The 18291-nt window shown below is 34.8% G+C and overlaps 1 protein-coding gene and 1 pseudogene across 1 annotated transcript; one reads left to right on the top strand and one right to left on the bottom strand.

Moving 5' to 3' along the window:
- The first annotated feature begins 396 nt into the window (after positions 1 to 396).
- LOC110259029 lies at positions 397 to 1417 on the top strand (annotated as a pseudogene).
- An 8610-nt stretch (positions 1418 to 10027) lies between these two features.
- Positions 10028 to 10888, bottom strand: LOC110259028 (olfactory receptor 2W1-like). The gene has a single exon (XM_021082325.1). It carries the CDS (start codon positions 10874 to 10876, stop codon positions 10028 to 10030), a length of 849 nt encoding a protein of 282 aa, XP_020937984.1. The 5' UTR covers positions 10877 to 10888.
- Positions 10889 to 18291: the final 7403 nt, after the last annotated feature.

Genomic DNA, 18291 nt, shown 5'->3' with positions numbered 1-18291 from the left:
TTTATATAAAAATCTATAAAAAACTGTAGTAAATATACAATTTTAGAGCAAAGATAGAATGATCTCACAATACTTAGCAAAGTCATTTTGACTAGTAGTTGTTTGATATGTATTTAAGTACTATTTATAATGCAGAGCTCTAGTGACATACAAAATATGAAGAGGAGTAAAGAGGAAGAGAAAAATAGATAAAATGGATGATGGATTTGAAAGATTGAAACAGGTTACTAAATCTTATATATTTTTCAAAATATAGAAGGAAAAAGTCTCACCCTTGAGTAAAAGTAATCAGATAATTCATATTGTCCCTCTTCCTGTCTCTGTACTAGAACCATCACAGGCATTTGAGCAACTAGTTTTGAACCATTCTCTGAAGAGGCTGTTGCTCCAGAAGCTATGTTCACAATTTGCAATGACAGCCATAGTGATTTCATCCTCCTGGGCTTCTCTGACAAGCCATATTTGGAGAAGATTCTCTTTTGGGTAGTTCTGATCTTTTATTGCTTGACTATTATAGGAAATTTGGTCATAATTCTTGTCTCCTTGAAGGATCCAAAACTCCACATCCCAATGTATTACTTTCTTTCCAACCTTTCCCTACTAGATCTCTGTTTTACCAGCAGCTGTGTTCCACAGATGTTGGTTAATTTTGGGGGTCCAGAGAAGACCATCAGTTACATTGGCTGTGCTATTCAACTCTATGTCTTCTTGTGGCTTGGGGCCACTGAATGTGTGCTTCTTGTGGTCATGGCTGTGGACCGCTATGTGGCAGTGTGTCATCCACTACAATATACCACTATCATGCACCCCAAACTTTGTCTGGAGTTGGCCATCCTTGCATGGGGACTGGCCTGATTCAGTCTCTGACCCAGTCTCCTGCTACCCTCCAGTTACCCTTCTGCTCCAACCGGAGGTTGTATGACATTGTGTGTGAAGTTCCAGCCCTCATTCAAGTCTCCAGTGTAGACACCATCTATAATGAAATCCAGATGTCCATAGCCAGTATTATTCTCCTGGTGGTGCCCTTGGTCATTATCCTTTCCTCTTATGGTGCTATTACTAAGGCTGTGCTGAGAGTAAAGTCAACTGAAGGGCAGAAGAAAGCATTTGGCACCTGCACTTCTCATCTTCTTGTGGTCTTCCTCTTCTATGGCACTGTCACAGCTGTCTATCTTCAACCCAAGAGTCACTATGCTCATGAACAAGGCAAGTTTCTCACCCTTTTCTACACTGTCATAACCCCAACTCTTAATCCACTCATCTACACTCTAAGGAACAAGGAAGTAAAGGGGGCACTAATAAGACTAGGGAAGAAGACCTGGGATGACTTATGTTGGACTATTGCTTAATCTGAGAAGAGAGAATAACCTCATCATAAAAAGCTGAAGATGTATCTCCCAACCCTAAAATAGTAAAGAGCTGCATTTTATTCACGTTGAGATTTCAATTCCATTCATCAGTCATTGATCAAGCCTTATTTGCCTCATGGTGCTGGTTTAGGCACAATACAGTATAGAAATGAATATATTTGATAGTTATTTTTTTAAAGAGTACATAGTACTGCTGAATTTGGACAACAAAAGAAATATAAACTTGCAAAATAAAAGACAAATATATGTTTCATCCTTTCCATTTATTTCTTTTTCTTTTGTTCTATTTTCCTCCAAGCCTATCCACTACTTTCATCCAAACATCTGGAACAATAAGGCTCTTAACATTCTCAGAGACTTTTTAAGAGACACTTAGTTAATGGTGATTTTTGGTTCTGAGTTACTTCTGCCTCCTTGCCTCATGTCCTTTGTTGATGTGTAATGTCCCTAAAAATCCCCAGTGCAACAGTGTTTGCCAAGCAGAAGTCCACACTGCTTCCTGGTACTGCTGCTCTATGAGAATCTTGTGCCCAAGATTCTTATTTTGAGCCGCAATATTCTAGGTCTCCTGTTATAGGACTAGACCTATATCTTTTCTTCATTCTGTGTCTCTGTAATAATGAAGTGACTCTATTTTTATCAGATCAAATTCTTATTCATTCATCTTAGAGATATTTATTGATTTTTATTAAGTTTCTATTTATGTGCTAGATCCTGGGTATATAATGGTAAATAATACACAAAAAAAATCATCAACATCATGGAACTTATTGTCAATGGTGCACAAAGATATAAACCAAAACATTTAAAATTTATCATTTTAATGGAGAGAGATTTGTTTTTCAGCTCCTGCCTAGGGCTTATTACCATGCCACACGCCTTTGACTTTTGAATAGTATCTACTAAAGATTTATTTATTGATGCTTTTTAATTACTGCTTATAAGTGTCCACTACTCTAGTTTGTTTCACTGAAATCATGGATATAAATTGTTGACTCTCCTGTGTGATTGCTATTCAACTGTGCCTCCCATCTGTTAATGCCTATTTCATGCATCAATGGAATTAGTATGAAGTCCTATTCCATCCCATTTTTCTGTACTGATGAACTGTACCATTTTCTGATTTGGAGATTTCATATCAAACATTTTTAAATTTGAATTCTTATTTGCAAACTTAAAAAATGATTAAGTCACTCAAACCAGCACCAATGTTCAGAAATAATAACAGCACAATTACTATGAGAATGTAACATAATTTCTCACTGTCAATAAGAGAACAACGGTTATATAATCATTTTGTTATCCTTTCATTCAATTTAAGGAATAAAGGGAGTAATTGAGAAGAAATCTAAAAGGACAGAGTTTATTTTATGACATCTGACTTTAAGATTGTAGAACTGGAGCAGCTCTAGGGGATGACTAGTTTCATGGTATGGACGTAGTAACAAGTACCTGATGTTGAGAGGTAACTACTTTAGAGAGGGAAACAAGGATGCTGGCGTACTCAAAACTTCATCTTACTCTTGATATAGCCTGTAATAATACCAGGGCCTTTAGCATAGAAAACTGCACCTGATGCCAACATGTAAATGCATGGTAGGGAGAGAGGTTATGATACCATTAAATGAAAGTAGCAAGAATGAAGAAACACAGTTCCTCAAATTTTATTTTTTTATTTTTTAGTTCATTTTTTTTGTCTTTTTGCCTTTTCTAGGGCCACTTCCCGCGGCATATGCAGGTTCCCAGGCTAGGGGTCTAATCGGAGCTGTAGGTACCAGCCTACGCCAGAGCCACAGCAACACGGGATCCGAGCAGTGTGTATGACCTACACCACAGCTCATGGCAACGCCAGATCCTTAACCCACTGAGCAAGGGCAGGGATCAAACCTGCAACCTCGTGGTTCCTAGTCGGATTTGTTAGCCACTGAGCCACAATGGGAACTCCCAGTTCCTCAAATTTTAGAATTCAGAAGATTCACATGGTGTTCTTGTTAAAAATTAAAGTACTTGTGCTTAGTACTCAGAATTTCTGATTTAAAATATCTGATTGTGCCCTGGGATGGGCATTTTAAAAAGCACTGTAGGTGATTCTGAGGCAGGATACCTAGGACCACACTTTGGGAAATTGCAGTCTAGATAATTGCTTGGCCAAATGACATGGGTGACGAATTCATTTACAAAGTGGAAGTGAAGGGAAGAATGATCTTGAAGTGGAATAAAGCCAATAGCTCAAATCCCACATTCTGAAGTATTGAGGATAGGATTATTTTCTCACAAGGGAGTTGTGGTTGAAACTGTTTTCAGGAGAGAGTATCAATTCAGTTAATGCTAGGAGGTATAGAGTATATTAAGTAAATCATTTGAGGATACAGGCGAATTATTAATTTTTGAACAAACCCAGTGCTACATTAGAAGGTTTTGTGAAGGATAAGGGCAAGAGTATGGGGAAGGAAGGGACTCCACTATGGGAATAACAGCATGGAAAAATAAAGGTGACTAAGATACATTTACATTTTGGGAGATGACTAACAGTGTGGATTTAGCTATGTACTTATTTATTGACATAATTTTTTTTATCTTAATCACAAATTCCTAAAAATTTTTATTGATGTATAGTTGAAGTACAATGTTGTGTTAATTTCTGATGTACAAAAAAGTCTCAGTTATGCATATATATGTATATATGTGTGTGTTCTTTTTCATATTCTCTTCATTATGATTTATCACAAGGTATTGAATATATTTCCCTTGCTATACAGTAGGACCTTTTGTCTATCCAGCCTATATATAATAATTTGCCTTTGCTAATCCCAAACTCCCAACCCTCCCCTTGGTCCACCTTCTCCCCCAGGGCAACCACAAGTCTGTTCTCTATATCTGCGGTCTATTTTTGTATTTGTTTCATATTTTAGATTCCACATATAAGTGATATCACATGGTATTTGTCTTTCTCTTTCTGAACTTATTCTACTTAGTATCCTCTCGGTCCTTCCATGTTGCTGCAAAAGGCATTATTTCATTCTTTTTTATGGCTGGGTAGTATTGCAGTATGTATATGTACTGCATCTTCTAATCCATTCATCTATTGATGGACATTTAGGTTATTTCCATGTCTTGGCTATTGTGAATAGTGCTGCAATCAACATAGGAGTACCTGTTTCTTTTTGAATTATAGTTTTGTCTGGATATATGCCAAAGAGTAGGATTTTTGGATCATTTGGAAATTCTATTTTTAGTGTTTTGAGAAGCATCCATACTGTTTTCCATAGTGACTACAACAATTTACATTTCCCCCACCAACAGTGTAAGAAGGTTCGCTTTTCACCACACACTCTCCAGCATTTATTATTTGTAGACTTCTTTTTGGTCAGTGTTGTCTCCAGAGCTCGCCTCAGAGTCTTGGAAGTGCAAGAAGGGGCATGTGAAACCTTGTGGTGGTGGTTGCAAGAGCAACTATTCACATAGGGAATGTCTTTTTTTTCATTTAATTTTTACTTTATATTGGAGTATAGTTGATTTACAATGATGTATTAGTTTCAGGTGTACAGCACAGTGATTCAGTTTTACATGTACATATATCCATTCTTTTTCAGAGTCTTTTCCCATATAGGTTATTATAGAATATTGAGTAGAGGACCCTATGATATACATTAGGTCCTTTTTGATTATCTGTCTTATATGCAGAAGGGTGTATATGTTAATCCCAAATTTCTAATTTATCCCTTCCCTCCACATTTCCCCTTCAGTAACTGTAAGTTTGTTTTCAAAGTCTGTGAATCTGTTTCTGTTTTGTAAATAAGTTCATTTGTGTCACCTTTTTTTTGGATTCTCTATATAAGTGATATCATATGATATTTGTCTTTGTTTGATTTAGTTCACTTAGTCTGATAATCCCTAGGTCCATCCATGTTGCTGTAAATGGAATTATTTCATTCTTTTTTTAATGACTAATATCCCATTGTGTATGTACTACACCCTCTTAATCCGTTCATCTGTTGATGGACATTTAGGTTGTTTACATGTCTTGGCTATTGTAAATAGTGCTGCTTTGAACATTGGGGTGCACATATCTTTTTGAACTATGGTTTTCTCCAGATACATGCCTAGGAGTGGGATTGCTGGATCATATGGTAACTCTTAGTTAATTTTAAGGAACTTCCACTCTGTTCTCCAATTGCGGCTTCACCAATTTACAATCCGAACACAGTGTAAGAGGCTTATCTTTTCTCCACACTGTCTGCAGCATTTATTGTCAGCTTTTTAATGCTGGCCATTCTGATAGATGTGAGATGGTACCTCATTATAGTTTTGATTTGCACTTCTTTAAAAATTAGTGATAGTGAGCATCTTTTCATGTGCCTATTGGCCATCTGTATGTCTTCTTTGGAAAAATGTCGATATTTGGGCCCTCTGCTCATTGTTCAATTGGGTTGTTTGTTTTTCATTGTTATTGAATTTTATGAGCTCTTTGTATATTTTGGATATTAAGTCCTCATTGGTCACATTGTGTGCAAATATTTTCTCACAGTTTATAGGTTGTTGTTCTGTTTTGTTTATGTTTTCCTTTGCTCGGCAAAAGCTTTTAAGTTTGGTTAGGTACCTTTTGTTTATTTTTGCTTATATTTCTATCACCTTGTGAGACTGACTAAAAACATTTGTATGATTTATGTCAGAAAATGTTTTGCCTATGTACTCTTCTAGGAGTTCTATGGTGTCTTGTCTTATACTTAAGTCGTTAAGCTGTTTTGAATTTATTTTTGTGTATGGTGTGAAGGTGTATTCTAATTTCAATGATTTATATGTGGCTGTCCAAATTTCCCAATACCACTTGCTGAAGAGACTTTCTTTTCCCCACTGTATGTTCCCCACTATGATTAATTGTCCATAGTTGTGTGGGCTTATTTCTGGGCTCTCTATTCTGTTCCAATGATCTATATATCTGTTTTTGTGCAAAAACAACTGTGTTGTTTTGATTACTGTAACTTTGTAGTATTGTTTAAAATCTGTGAGGGCTATGCCTCTTGCTTTGTTCTTTTTCCTCAGGATTGCTTTGGCCTTTTATGATTCTATATACATTTTTGGATTATTTGTTTTGGGTCTGTGAAAAATGTCATGGGTAATTTGATGGGGATTGCATTAAATATGTAGATTGTTTTGGGTAGTATGGCCATTTTAACAATATTAATTCTTCCTATGCAAGAGCATGGGATATCTTTCCATTTCTTTGAATCATCTTCAATTTCCTTTATTAATGTTTTGTAGTTCTCAGCATATAAGTCTTTCACACCCTTGGTGAGGTTTATTGCTAGGTATTTATTGTATTTTATTTTTTATTAAAGTATAGTTGGTTTATAATGTTATGCTATAAGTATTTTCTGATGTGCCCAATCACAAATTTTCATAGAATGTATGCTGAGATCCAGTTACTGTTAAAAAAATCATGTCAGAAATCTTTCATAGATATTCCAGATAATAGCCAATATTTTCTTAGAAGAGTGACTAATTTGGGAAATGACTAACAATATCATGGATTCTGTTTCTTTGAAATTTCTAGAATGGCATGTGCCAAGCACCTGAAATACAGCATCATTTTCTAGCACATGTGTTGTATATGATGGCAGATTGAATTTTCTTATGGTTGCATGTTAAGTTCTGTGTGTATAATGGCCTATAATCCACCCAAGGTCCTGAACATAGGACCATGTATTTGCTAGAGGGCAAGAACACATATATTTGTAAAGTTTAGTTGTGAGAGGCTGTTGGCAGGTAAAATAAATCTCAAAATCTGTTATGGGTACTAATTACCACCAGTCGAAAACCCATCATCAATGGTGTGTGCATGTGTGTATGCCTGTGTGTGTTTGCATGTCTGCCTTTTTTGTGTGTAGCAATGAAAATGCAAATATAGGAGTTCCTGTGGTGGCTCAGTGGTAACAATCCCGACTAGAATCCATGAGAACATGGGTTTGATCCCTGGCCTCACTCAGTGGGTTGTGGATCTGGTGTTGCTGTGAGCTGCGGTGTAGGTCACAGATGTGGCTTGGATATGGCATTGCTGTGGCTGTTGCATAAGCTGGCAGCTATAGCTCGGGTTTGACCCCTAGACAGGGAATCTCTATATATGCAATGGGTGTGGACCTAAAAAGAAAAAAATGCAAATATATATGAAAAAAGTAACCCTTAAAAATGTGGCTATTATAAAAGTTACAAAACTATTTTGTCCTTTTTCAGATGGATGGTAGGAGAATTCAATAAGAACAGCATTTGAAATGAGTAAATAAGAATAATAACAGCAAAAGTCACTACTTAGAGAAACATTTATGAGCATAGAATACACAGATTTTTTTTTTATCAATTTGGCTTAGGTTACCCTTTGGATGCTTTTCTCTCTTACCAGACTAGCCTATATTTCAGCAATGATATAATCATTCCACAAATGCAGGCAAATGCCTATTCCATCTGCCTTTGAATGTTTTTGGATTTTTGTCTCAAAACCAGACTCAAATGTTAAAAACTCTTCCATATGCTTGTTATTTCTCCTCTAATAAAATGTATTGTGCCCTCCTTGATGCATGTTATTCTTTTATCGATTCTGCCTAGATAATTTTATCAAAATTCACGTTTTTTTGACACTAGCACTTGAGCATACTGTGTCAAAATGTTTTCACCTATTGATAAAGCTGTTGAATTCAACTGTAAGGAAAATGCAGAATCTTTAAAGAATGGAAGATGATTTTGGAGTTCCCATCATGGCTCAGTGTTTAACGAACCTGGCTAGCATCCATGAGGATGCGGGTTTGATCCCTGGCCTCGCTCAGTGGCTTAAGGGTCTGGCATTGCCGTGAGCTGTGATGTAGGTCACAGACGCGGCTCAGATCCAGCATTGCTGTGACTGTGGCATAGGACGGCAGCGACAGCTCTGATTTGACCCTTAGTCTGGGAACCTCTATATGCTGCAGGGGCAGCTCTAAAAGACAAAAAGGCAAAAAAAAAAAAAAAAAAAAAAAAAAGAAAAAGAAAAAGAATGGAAGATGATTTCATTGAATGGATATGATGAATGAGGATTTTTTTTAAACTCTTTAATCCTTAAAAAAAATTGAAGTATAGTTAATTTACAATGTTTTGGTAGTTTCAGGTATATAGCAAAGTGATTCTGTTGTATATATCTTTTTTCTTATTCTTTTCCATTATAGATTATTACAAGACATTGAATATAGTTCCTTGTGCTATACAGTAGGTCCTTATTGTTCATCTATTTTATATGTAGTTGTAGGTATATATTAACCCCAAACTCCTAATTTAGCTCCCCTCCTACCCCTCACTATCCCCTTTGATAACCATAAGTTTGTTTTTATGTCTGTCCCTTTTTGGGTGGACAATAAGAGAATTCAATAAGAGTAGCATCTGAAAAGAACAAATAAGAATAATGAGAGCAAAAGCCACTACTAATCAGAGAAACATTTATGAGGATAGAATCCAGATTTTTAACAATTGGGCTTCTGGATTCTATGTCTGTGAGTCTATTTCTGTTTTGTAAATAAATTCATTTGTGTCATGTTAAAGATTCCACATATAAGTGATATATTATATTTGTCTTTCTCTGTCTTACTTCACTTAGTATGATAATCTCTTGGTCCATCCATGTTTCTGTAAATGGCATTATTTCATTATTTTTTATGGCTGAATAATATTCCATTATATATGTATACCACATCTTTTTTATCCATTCATCTGTTGATGGGTATTTAGTTTTTTTCCATGCCTTGGTTATTGTAACTCATGCTGCTATGAACATTGGGTGAATGTATCTTTTCAAATTATAGTTTTCTCTGGAAATATGTCCAGGAGTGGGACTGCAGGATCATATGCTAACTCTATTTTTAGTTTTTTAAGGAACCTCCACATTGTTCTCCATAGTGACAGCACCAATTTACATTCCCACTAATATTGTAGGAGGGTTCTTTTTTTCTCCACACCCTCTCCAGTATTTATTTGTAGACTTTTAAATGATGGATATTCTGGAGTTCCTGATGTGGCACAGTGGAAACAAATCTGACTGATATCCAAGACAATGTGGGTTTGATCCCTAGACTAGTTCAGTGGGTCAGGGATCCAGCATTGCTGTGGGCTGTGGTGTATGTTGCAGACACAGCTCGAATCCCGAATTGCTGTGGCTGCGGCATAGGTCAGCAGCTGCTGGTCCGATTCAACCCCTATGTATGCCGCGTGTACAGCCCTAAAAGAAAACAGAAAAAAGTGATGGCCATTCTGACTAGTGTGAGGTGATACCTTATTGCAGTTTTTATTTGCATTTATATAATAATTGGTGATACTGAGCATCTTTTCATGTACGTTTTAGACATTAGGTGGTGCCTATGAAAGACATTTTTAGTTTAGAATCAATCCTTGGCAATATGGGACACTGACACTAAAATATAAGGAAAATTTTTAGGCATTATTTTTGCTTTCAGGTGATGATTACTACTCAAATATATTTGACAATGATTTAGAAATTATATGAGGCCAATTTCTTTATTGGAAATGCCTTGTGAAAAGATGTTAGTGTCCTATTGTTTCTCCAGAATCTTTTTCTTTTCCAATGAGCCTCTTCATGGCCCCCCTGAACTCCTTATTCCTTAGTGTATAGATCAGTGGGTTCAAGCGGGAGTAACAATGGAATAAAAGACACTGAGAAGTTTACCCTCATCCTGATTTGGACTGTTTCCTGGCTGGATGTACATGTAGATAACAGTCCCATAGAAGATGGATACCACAATGAGGTGAGAGGAACAGGTCCCAAATGCTTTTTGCCTTCCTGTCGCAGACTTGATCTTGAGCACAGCTACAGCAATGAAGCCATATGAAACCAGAACGAGAAGAAGTGGTGTGAGGAAAATAAAAAAACACAATGCAAATACGGTTTCTTCCATGGCTGTTGTGTCCACACATGCAATTTTGACCATTGCAGATATTTCACAAAAATAGTGATCCAGGTGGTGGTTCCCACATCGAGGAAGACTCATAGCATAGGGAGACAGTATCATGCAATTAATGATACCAATTACCCAGGTCATGGCCACCAGGCCTCCACAGAGTTGGGGGTTCATTATGGTCATATAGTGTAGAGGCTTGCAGACAGCATTGAATCGGTCATAAGACATCACAGCCAGAAGCATGCATTCAACTGTGCATAATGTCACATCGATGAAAAGTTGAGAGGCACAGCCACCAAAGGAGATTTTTTTGTCTTTACCCCAAACGTTGACCAACATTTGTGGGACTATATTTGAGGTATAACAGAGATCCAAAATGGCCAAACTTCTAAGGAAGAAGTACATGGGAGTTTGGAGACGTTCATCTAGTAATGGCAGCGCAATGATGGCGATATTTCCCATCAAGGCAATAGTGTAGAAGAAAAAGACAACCCCAGAGATGATCATCTCCAGTTGAGGCTGCCCTGGAAATCCAAGGAGTATAAATCCACCAAAGTAGCTATCATTTATCATCTCCCTATTAATATCAGCTGTGAAAATAAAATATCAACACATTGGAAGCCACAGTGAGTATATTTTAAAACAATATTACTGGTATATATTGCTCAGAAAAACATGGTGTAATAAAAAGATCCATATTTTATATCTCGTAATTATTCTATTTTTTTGTTTATCCAGTTAGGTATAAAATTTATTTCAAGGGCAATTTGTCTACAGAGTCCATACTCTCAATTACTTTGTCTAGGCAAAAAACTGCAAAAGCCTCAGAAGAAAATCCTGGGGAAAATGGCTAAATAAAACCTGTTGGACTTCCCTTTATAAATCAGGATGCTGGAGAGGAGGGTTGGGAATCTGTAACAAATTATTGCCCCCTTTATCCAAGAGTTCATAGAAAATGAAGGTTTTCTAACCCCTATGCCTTTTTTTCTAATATTTAAACTGCAAAGGTTCAATCTTGCTATCCATTTTCACTCTGCTATATCAATCTTCTGATATTTTATTTTAAAATTTAAACTCTTACCTTTCAACTAAAATTTTGTATTTTGAATTTTTTTTTTTTTTTTTGCCTTTTTCCACCCTTTCCCAGAACCAGCGTCCTTCCTGTCATCGAAGATACTGTTCTTTTCATCTGTACTTTTGATTCCATCTTCTGCTATTTCCTATGGGAGTAATTCTTTAAAAATGTACCCATTTCTTAATTTTATATTTGATCTCTAATATTCATTTGCATTCTTTCCCTCATCTTACAAAAACCCAAGTTCTACTACTCATGCATTTAAATGTTAAAGCACTTCAGGAGGGACAATTGTGTAATTATTTTGTTTATATCCCTAGTGACTTAGGATTAGCACAGAAAAAAATCTGTAAACATTTGATATTTGTTAAAAGAAACTTTGATGACAGCGTCTGTATCTTTCCTTTCATATCTAAAAAGATCTAGTGTCTTTTTTCAAGCTCAAGCCAAATACTCTATTAACAAAGTCTTTCAAGCACGCAAATGAATTTCTGTTTTCTAAACCAGTGGTCTCTTCGAAATTATTTTTCTGTTCGAATTCTCTATGGCAGCTTTATATCTTCTATATTAGACTTTCTCTCTGCCTTCATAAATAATTCTTTTCAGTTTTTCACTAGCATTTCTCCCACTGCAACTTCCATTCCTTTCCTCCTTTCTCCCTGAATCTATGTGCAGTTTTCTAATGGGATCCTGTCTTTCCCATATTTCCTCTACCTCTATGACTTTAGTTACTAATTTTGCACACATAACTAAGAATTCTGTTTTTTCTAGTCTACTCCTCTTTTGCAGCGTCACATTTACAATTTCAGCTACTTCTGTGGGCATTTCCACTGGGTTTTACCCCCATATCAAATATATACAGAATTGAATTCATTATATTTATCTCTTAGAACAAATGTTAACTCTTTTTTCACATACTTATAATCTTTTAATTCTTGTAGCTGCCTCATAAAGTATCTCCTAAGGTCTTAACAAATGTTTGCTAAAATGAATTTATGAATTTTGGGGATAGAAATTAAAAATACAGATATACATTTTCATGTGAAATCAACTTAGGATTTAATATGTATCTTAAATCTTAAAGGCAAGAAGATTGATATAAAAGCCAGATGCTTTTATGCAAATTTCTTTAACTTTGAGAATCTTGTAAAATATTTTAAAGGCCACATAATTTCTTTCTCCACTTACCCTAATTAAGCTTAGTGAGTTTTTCTGTGGTGATATAACCAAAGATCTTCAGGAGAAAAATACCTCTAACTTTTCTAAAGTAGAAAATGCTTCTTTTTCTCTTTATCTAAATAGACTGAGAGAGTTTCCTTGCAGCCCAGCAGTTAAGAGTTCGGCATTGTCACTTCTGTGGCTCGGGTTTGGTCCAAGCCTGGGAAGGTCCCATACTGTGGGTGCAGCCTAAAAAAAGAAATAAGACTGAGAATAAAATTCTTCATTACTTATACCATTATACCATTCCTCTCACTTGCCATTGAGATCCTACATGATTGTGGCAGGAGGTGGTTCCTGACTCATCTTTCACAGTTCATGTACTGATTCAAGAAGAACCTTTCTATTTATACGTTTCAGAGAAAAACATCTTAAATGTGAAAGATAACAAGTAGTCTTCCCCAACCAGCAGTGATTAAATTTGTTGAGTCTGGGAAGACCTTTGGGACACTGGGTTACCTATTAGCAATTAATTTCTATTGTAAAATTATCCAAGGAAGATCATTAAAAAAAAATCTCCCAGGAGAAATTCCCATAGTTAACCAACTCCTTTTCAACTTTATGTGGAAATTAAAACCATCATACTTATTATAAGTAATATTAATATAAGATTAATATTAATATAATTATGAATAATGAATATTCATAATATTAAATAAATAGTTACAACACTTTTAACAAGTCAAAATACGTTTTCATACTTAGTTTCATCAATAAAATATTTTTATTGATGCTGTTATTATTCCACTTTATATGGAAAAACATTGCTTGTCTAGAAGTTACAGATTATCACAAGGCAACAGAGGTAATGAACAGTACAGATGAGACACACAAACCTGCATATAACGTAATTTTAAATCTTTTCTATCACATCAATTTGTATAACCTAACTTTCAAATATATTTCAATAACACTGATATAGCTGATTTTGGCAAAGAATGGCATCTTTAGCAATAAATGGCCCCCATAGCAGTGTACCAGACTCGCTACCACAGGGAGAAAGAGTGACAGAATTATGGTGATAATCATTTGATAAACTTATGCTTGAAAAGCCATAATTTATTATTTAAACTTTTGCTTGTTACTGCCATTGAGGGCACATTGGTCAATTATGTACTCCCTGGAAATTGCCATTTTTTCAGCAGTTTTTACTGTTGAATAGTTTTAGTAATGGCAGCAGAGAATGTAAGCTATGTCAGCAATCCTAGAGTTGATTTATAACCACAGGTTAAAATTCTGTTATTAGTATGGTGAAAAACCATTACTTTTTCTTCTCTCAGAAATCACCTCAAACAATAGGAAAAATTAAAATTAAATGCAAATTTCGTTTAAAACTCTGACTTCTGAAACATAGAGCTTAAAATAGAAGAATATTATGAAATTAGTGAAGGCCAAGGAGGCGTGGAACAATGCAAGAGAAGCATGCCCGCTGTTATAAATAGCTCAAAGAATCCACATTTTCTCTCTTTGAATACAGTTTAGGATAAAACTGGCCCTCATTAAAAAAAAACAGGAATAAGGAATGAAGCATATCAATGGGAGAGTTCTTATACCTAATACGATTTCTAGAAGAGCTCAGAAGAAACCACTGAGATAAATTATATTTGAAAGATATATCCAATTGTCACATTACTGGGTGTAAGTGAAACTGCGCTGTGATTAGACCTAGAGTAGAAAATCTTGGTTGATAGCAGAAAATGATAACACCCCCCCCAAACTCACTTATACACACAACCCTGGGTCTGATGGAACATTCTTAATAGCTTAAAACATGACTTTGCTTTTTTCTTAACACAAATATTCTGGAAATGGTTAGTCCAGGAAAACATCTAACTTATTTAAATGCAGTAATAAATAAGAAATGAGTTCAAGATCTATAAAATAATAATAATAAATGGGCATGAAATGGCAGAAAAGGAGCAAGTAGAAAATGAGGGATGCTCACGTCATCTTTTAAAATGTGAATACGCAGGGAGTTCCCATCGTGGTGCAGAGGAAACAAAACCAACTAGGAACCATGAGGTTGCAGGTTAGATCCCTGGCCTCGCTCAGTGGGTTGAGGATCCGGTGTTGCCGTGAGCTGTGGTGTAGGTTGCAGATGTGGCTTAGATCTGGTGTTGTTGTGGCTCTGGTGTAGGTCGGCAGCAACAGCTCAGATTAGACCCCTAGTCTGGGAACCTCCATATGCCGCTGGTGCGGCCCTAAAAGGACAAAAGACAAAAAATAAAATAAAATAAAAAATAAAAAATAAATAAAATGTTACTATGCAGGAGATGAGGATTGGGTACATATTTTATTTAAAAGAAAAATTTAAGGATATAACCAGCTCTATTAAATTAAAACACAGGACAGAATTATAAGAACTTATAAAACATGGTGACAGAAAGAGATGAACAATAATATAGTGCATAAATCTCAGAACAATAAATAAAATAAAATTTTAAAACATGGGGACTGGACATGGGCTGAATAAGCCTTAAAGTAAAAGGAAGACAAGATTAAGAAGTTGAATGAAATAGGAGTTCTTGTCGTGGCTCAGTGGTTAACAAACCCAACAAGTATCCATGAGGATGCCGGTTTGATCCCAGGCCCTGCTCAGTTGGTTAAAGATTTGGCGTTGCCATGAGTTGTAGCGTAGGTTGCAGACATGGCTCGGATCCTGAATTGCTGTAGCTGTGGTGTAGGCCAGCAGCTATAGCTCCGATTCAAGCCCTAGTCTGGGAACTTCCATATGTCATGGGTGTGGCCCTAAAAAGACACACACACACAAAAGTTGAATAAAATAAAAATGAAATAAACAAAAGTATTTAAAAAGTAAGAAAATAATAGTTATTAAACTTTTTAGGATAGTAAAGTATATATTATTGGAGTTCATATGTAAATATAACTAAAACAATGAAACGTAAATGAAAGAAAGGCATGTCTAAAAACTAAGATCACATTTTGAAACTACTTGACTTCAGTAAAATATTAATCAGGTGAAATTATCAGCCATCTATGAAAGGAATCCTATGATGCGTAACAAAGAAAATGTATTATGACAAAGTTGTATTTATTACACAAAAGCAAGAGAAGTCTTAATATTTGAAATCAAGTAATATGATTCACCACATTGATTGAATAAAATCAGAAAAAATCATATGATCACCTTTATAAGGGGAAGATTAAAACATGAAAAAAATTTGTCACCTTATACAAATCTATTTTTTAATAAAAAAAAGTCTATTTTGTGTGTGTGTGTGCCACACCTGTGGCATGTGGAGGTTCTCAGGCTAGGGTCATATCAGAACTGTAGCTGCTGGCCTACACCACAGCCACAGCAATGCCAGATCCAAGCCGGATCTGCTACCTACACCACAGTTCACGGCAATGCCAGATCCCTAACCCACTAAGCAAGGCCAGGGATTGAACCTGCCTCCTCATGAATACTAGTTGAGTTCATTAAATGCTGAGCCACACTGGGAACTCTATGTTTTATTAATAAAAAAGTCTTTAACACAAACCTATAGCAAATCATTAAATTCAAAGGTGAAATATTGAAACTTTACTCTCACATCAGCGAATGGGAAAAAAATAATCACTTCTAGTTATTATTCTACTGGATTATTCTAGTGGAGAACCTGGCCAATGCAAAAAGAAAATAAAACTAAGAAGAAAGTATTAGAAAGGGAGAGATAATTTGTCATTATTAGCACATAGCATGATAAAATATATTTAAAAATATAAAGGATATACAGATAAATTATTAGAATTAATGTTTGCTTAGCAAAGTCATTTGGTAGGAAGTCATTTGATAGTAATGTTTGCTTAGAATATAAGGAACATAAGGAATATACATCTGATATAAAGTGACCACAGAAAATCTAACATTTATTATGCGGTAATAGTGGAATAATGAAAACTCTCCCTTTGATATTTAGAACAAGACAAGTTTGCTCACACACACTATTTGTTCATCAATCCACAGACCTAGCTTGTACAGTAAGTTATATAGAAGAAATAAAAGTTTCATAGGTTGAAAAGGAAAAAATAAAACATTTTTAATGATAATACTGTGTATATTTAGACGACCTAAAATATTCTATGAATAAATTATTAGAATTACTAAGTATGTTTGGTAAAACCTAAATACAATGCCAATATATGAGTTTAGTTTTATTTTAATATGTCATAGTTAAAAACAAAATTAACATTTAAAGATGCAACTTATAATAAAATTAAAAATATCAAATATTTAGGAGGAAAACTCATAAAAGAGCTTTGAAACATATATTAATATTAATACATATATTTTTATATTTATGTATTAATATTATATTGATAATAATATAATTACGTTATAATATATAATTATGTTATGAAAACTATAATTTTTATGAACAAGTACTGATACATGGGTGAATCTTAAAAATATGGCATTTGAAAGAAGTCAGGCACCACAGGATACAATTATACAAAATTTTAAAAATATTAAAGTTATAGCATTATTTAAAAGTGCATACTAGGTAAACTATATAAACCAAGGGAAGAAATTGAAATCTATATATTTAAGAATGATTGCTGCTAGGTGGGAAGGATGAGGATTATAATCAGAAGGGAATGCTTCAAGTATCTCTGAATAGATTTTTCTAAAACTTGATCCAGGTTTTACATCAAAGTTTATTGTACAACAGTTCTTTCAGCTGTACATTCATGTTTTTTTAGTCTAAAAAATTCCCTTTTATACTTTTAGTAACCTCCTTTCTTCTTTTTTTTTCTTCTCTTTTTTGTTTCTCTTTAACATTTATTCTTTGGATGTTGGAATTCCTGGAAAATGTGACATTCTTTCTTTAAAAAATTTTATTGGAGTATAGTTGACTTATTTATAGGTATTCAACAAAGTGAATCAGTTACACATATACACATATCCATTCTTTTTCAGATTCTTTTCCCATATAAGTTATATCAGAGTACTGAGTAGATTTCCCTGTGCTACACAGGAGGTACTTATTACTTATCTATTTTATATATAAAAGTATATATAGGTTAATCCCAAATTCCTAATTTATCCCTTCCTTCAGAGTTTCCCTTAAGTAAACATAAGTTTGGTTTCAAAATCTTTGAATCTGTTTCTGTTTTGTGAATAAGCTCTTTTGTTTCATTTTTATTACATATATTGATCACATTTTTATCACATATTAGTGATCTTATATGGTATTTGTCTTTCTCTGATTCACTTATCATGGTGATTTCTAGGACCAACAATGTTGCTGCAAATGGCATTATTTCATTCTTTTTTATGGCTGAATACTATTCTATTATATATACGTACCACATCTTCTTTATCCTTTCATCTGTTGATGGACATATGGATTGCTTCCATGTCTTGGCTATTATGAATAGTGCTGCACTGAGCATTGGGGTACATATATCTTTTCGAATTATGTTTTTCTCCAGATATATGCCCAGGAGTGGAATTGCTGGATCATATGGTAGTTCTATATTTAGTTTTTTAAGGAACCCACATGCTGGCCCCAAAAACAAGCAGTAAAGATTTTGAAAACCAGTGGAAAAGAGAATAACATTGGTTAACTGAAAGATGGTTACTTGCATGTGACATAAAATGTTTTTCTTCCTGTGATCATCAGAATTGAGTTCTTTTTTGAGTAATAAATGGGCAGAGGAAAGAAATTTTTGACATTTTAACATTGTATAA

Source organism: Sus scrofa, unplaced genomic scaffold (genome assembly GCF_000003025.6).
Source record: "Sus scrofa isolate TJ Tabasco breed Duroc unplaced genomic scaffold, Sscrofa11.1 Contig661, whole genome shotgun sequence".
In the NCBI taxonomy this organism is placed as follows: Eukaryota; Metazoa; Chordata; class Mammalia; order Artiodactyla; family Suidae; genus Sus; species Sus scrofa.
Note: the sequence above shows the minus strand (reverse complement) of the source record. Positions and strands in the feature narration are given on the sequence as shown.